Source organism: Gekko japonicus, unplaced genomic scaffold, assembly GCF_001447785.1.
Source record: "Gekko japonicus isolate JY-2015 unplaced genomic scaffold, Gekko_japonicus_V1.1 scaffold4349, whole genome shotgun sequence".
Classification (NCBI taxonomy): Eukaryota; Metazoa; Chordata; class Lepidosauria; order Squamata; family Gekkonidae; genus Gekko; species Gekko japonicus.
Genome location: NW_015173819.1, coordinates 82263 through 85940, shown reverse-complemented (window position 1 = coordinate 85940; position 3678 = coordinate 82263). Strand labels below are relative to the sequence as shown.

Here is a 3678-nt window from a genome sequence, read left to right as displayed (position 1 = left end):
GATGATGGGCAGGGACGGGGCACTCTTGTACTACTTTCCAATCCCGAAGGGCTGGCTGTCAGTCAAACTATGCCCAGGACCTAAATTAAACCCCAGTCCCCCAAACTTACCTTCACCAGCTTGTCCCAGCCACAGGAGACAATGATGGGGTTGCTGCTGTTGGGGGAGAATCGGACACAGGAGACCCACTCAGAGTGGCTTTCATCCTGGGGGGAAGAGGCGTGGCGGTCATCATCAAGAAACACAGCAGTCCAATAAAACCTAGCGAGACTTCACAGTGGAACAATCCAGTACCAAAACTAAGAAAACTAGAGCACAGCCAGTTACAGACATCTACCGGAAAAGGGCTTGACTCCTTAATCTTCAGGCCTTGCAGAAATTAAGCCCATTAACGCACACATTCTCCCAATTACCCTTTGTTTTCATCTTTCCTCCCTGCCCCCAATATCACACATTTCAAAAGAAATGAACTGCAGGGTATGCCCTCGGACCCAAGCAGAATCAGATCAAATTTCCTTTTTCCTTAAGAAAAGTAAGCTAAGGCTCTGGGTAACCAGTGTCTGCTCTCTTCCTGAAGGATGCCCGTGGCAGCTGTCTGCAATTGCAGCAGGCATCCCAAGGCTTTGTGCATTTGGTGCCTCATCTAGAGGCTAAAGGGCAAGCTAGATCTGCAAGGTCATTCATTTCCAGACTCTGCAAGAATGAGACAAACGATTCACCTGCACAGTGTACTTGCAGACACCCAGCGTGTTCCAGAGCTTGATGGTTTTGTCCCTGGACCCTGAGACTATCTGGCGGTTGTCAGAAGAGAAGGCCACGCTCAGCACGTCCTTGGTGTGTCCCACAAAGCGCCGAGTGGTGGTTCCCCTGCAAGAGAGGAGAATTCCACGCCTCATTTCCCAGTCAGTATAATGGAGGGAAGAAGGAACCTTCAGAACAAGTCTCTTCTTGCAGTGCTTTACCATTTCACCTCTTGTAAACCCTACCTAGACTCCTCCCTAGGGCTCAGGAGGTAAAATTTAGTAAGAGGCTTCAGCAGGCCCTCTTTCAAGGTGTTTCTCATCCTGGCGTGGACAGCCCAGGTAAGCCAGATCTTGTGAGATCTTAGAAGCTAAACAGGGTCAGCTCTGGCAAATAAATGGATGGGAGACCTCCTTGAAATACCAGCAGTTGGGAGGCGGTGGGCAGGCTTTATTCAGCCACCTCTCTGAATATCCTCCAGGCCCCCAGTAGGGGTCAGTCATCAGAGGCTGCCATGACTTCCAGGTGCACGCCCACTCACACGGACATATATACATATTTTTTAAAGGGGACGTTTCTCAGGGGGAGTTGAAAGCTGGGATGGACCCATGTGGATGACCTAAAGTCCCTCGTAGCGATTTCAGCAGCCAATGAATGTAGGGAGCAGGACAATCCAGCTTCCTCCTTTACATCTCATGCTGCTTTTCTAGAAAGGGGCGGCAAGCAAGCAGTTCTCTTTGCTCTGTTCAGTGCCTGATGGAAAAGGGACTTGGGCAACACCATCTCTGGATTACAAACATACATATAAATGGCAGCCCACTCCTCCCACCAAACCCAAGAAGCATAAAGTGTACTAGAAGTTCTGGGTTTCTCAGTATCCTCAGTGGGGAGCCATGTGTGAAATGGACAGGACGGAAGGACTCCCAAAACTCAACCAGAAATGGATTTTTCCTCCCTGTGATTTCCAGAAGCTGTACTGCATTCAAGCACAGATCCAAAGACTTTGCTTTCTTAAGATTTCTGCCAATTCCCCATTCTTACTGCAGACCCCCATTTTGCACCCTATGCTGTTACTGAGGGTCCCCAGCAACAAAATGTTGGGGTGCTCAGTAGGCTGCAGCAGAAAATGTGAAATCAGCAAAAATCACTGTCTTCCTCTGAAGAAAACCTGAGTTTCTTTGGAACTGTGTATTTACCTACATAAAGCAAGGAAGCTTCCAGGTTCTCAGTCACCTCTATAGTACCCCCTCATCATTGCAGGACATATCATCAGACCCCAGTGGAGTCAGTAGATATGTGTCAGATCTAATCATCGGGGCAAGAGGAAACAAAATGAAACCTTGATCCTAAACCAGCAAGGAATAACACCCCCAGACATTAAGCAGTCCCACCAGGGAAGGAGGAATGGGCAGCAAGGGAGGAAAATGGACATTCTGGCAAAGGAAGACCGCTGGGACCCCTTTTCCGATCTCCCACCCTGCACTCACGTGGTCAGGTCCCAAAGGCGCAAGGTGCCATCCCAAGAGCCAGAGAGGGCAAACTGCCCATCAGAGGAGATGACCACATCACTGACAAAGTGGGAGTGGCCCCTCAGGGCTCGCTGAGGGATCCCGTAGTTGGTTTCATCCCGGGTCAGTTTCCACATGATGATGGTCTTGTCTGAAAGAGAGCCAGACGGCAAAGGCTTCACTCACTGACTTGAACTGGTATGAACGTACAAAGTTGCCTTACACTGAGTCAAGAGTACTGATTCCTCTGGTTCATTTCTGTTTGGCTGGCAGCCGCTATCCAGGATCTCAGGTACGAAAGGGCCTTTCCCAGTAACAGCAATGAGAGATCCTTTCGCTGGAAAACCTAAAGCTTGAACTTTGTACCTTCTGGATGGAGGCTGCATGTTGTACCACAGAGCTTGGACCAGGCAATGCTGCACCACCACCACCCCCCGCCCAGCCTCACCCATCACCACACTACAGCTTTGATCTCGTTCTCACTGACGTGGCAAAACCTGCACCACTTATTCACACAACAAAATACTACCCCATTTTAAAAACTGCATATGCACACACACAAAAAACCCCCAAAGCAACCCTAGTAAGTCATGGAGAAGAGCTAAAGCTGTCTTGCACACCAATGCAAGGAGGGTCCCAGTCAGGAGAACACCCCCCCCCCTTTCCTCTTTCCTTCTCCTCTCTTGGCCCATCATAATTGCAGGACATGTCCTCAGATCCCACTAAGAGGATCAGCAAACAGTGTCAGATTTAATCATTGGGACCATCGAGGAAAATGGCAGAAGACCTTATACGCTAAAAATAGCGCCCCCGAAGTCCCACACACACCCCCCCCCCCTTCAATTAGCCACCCCTTGCTTTCACTAGACTTGCGCAGTTTTCCCAAATCAACTCCCCTCCAATAAACCTTGGCTTGCTCAGCAGACATCCCAAAACACGATGGTCTCATTTGCAACCTGCCCACGGATCCCATGCGCACAGGGATCCCGCCCCTGTAAAGAAGTTCACATTCTCGTGCCACGTTCCAGCCAGGCTGGTCTCTGAGAATCTCCCCCCCCCCCCCCCCCCCACTTTGGTTTCCTCCATTTTATTCTATCAAAGCGGCGCCTGCTTGCATCCCCCCCCACCACCACTTGGTCTCCTCCCCGCCGTTTTCCTCCTCCCCTCACCGCGCGAGGCGGACAGGATCATGTCTGGGAACTGCGGGGTGGTGGCGATCTGGGTCACCCATCCGTTGTGGCCCTTCAGGGTGCCACGCAGGGTCATCTGCTCCGTCATGGCGGCGGCTGAGAGGGCTCGAGCTCCCGCTGTGGACGGAGGATGAAGGCAGATTCAGCAGCGGCCCTCACTTCGGCCCCGCCAGCTCGCTCAGGCCCAGAGAGAGAAAGGAAGCGGCAGTAGCTTCCGGAAACGGAAATAGCCTAGCTCT

The 3678-nt window shown here is 51.3% G+C and overlaps 1 protein-coding gene across 1 annotated transcript in view; it reads right to left on the bottom strand.

The window, feature by feature from the left end:
* GNB2L1 (guanine nucleotide binding protein (G protein), beta polypeptide 2-like 1) overlaps nucleotides 1-3664 on the bottom strand; it is a 7627-nt gene extending 3963 nt beyond the window's left edge. Inside the window, exons 1-4 of the mRNA XM_015423597.1 lie at nucleotides 3419-3664; nucleotides 2229-2400; nucleotides 720-867; nucleotides 111-206 (exon numbers count right to left, since the gene is read on the bottom strand). Of these exons, the coding sequence (XP_015279083.1) occupies nucleotides 111-206; nucleotides 720-867; nucleotides 2229-2400; nucleotides 3419-3527 (525 nt within the window). The 5' untranslated portion in view covers nucleotides 3528-3664. The remainder of the gene's footprint in view (nucleotides 1-110; nucleotides 207-719; nucleotides 868-2228; nucleotides 2401-3418) is intronic.
* Between the last annotated feature and the right edge of the window lie 14 nt (nucleotides 3665-3678).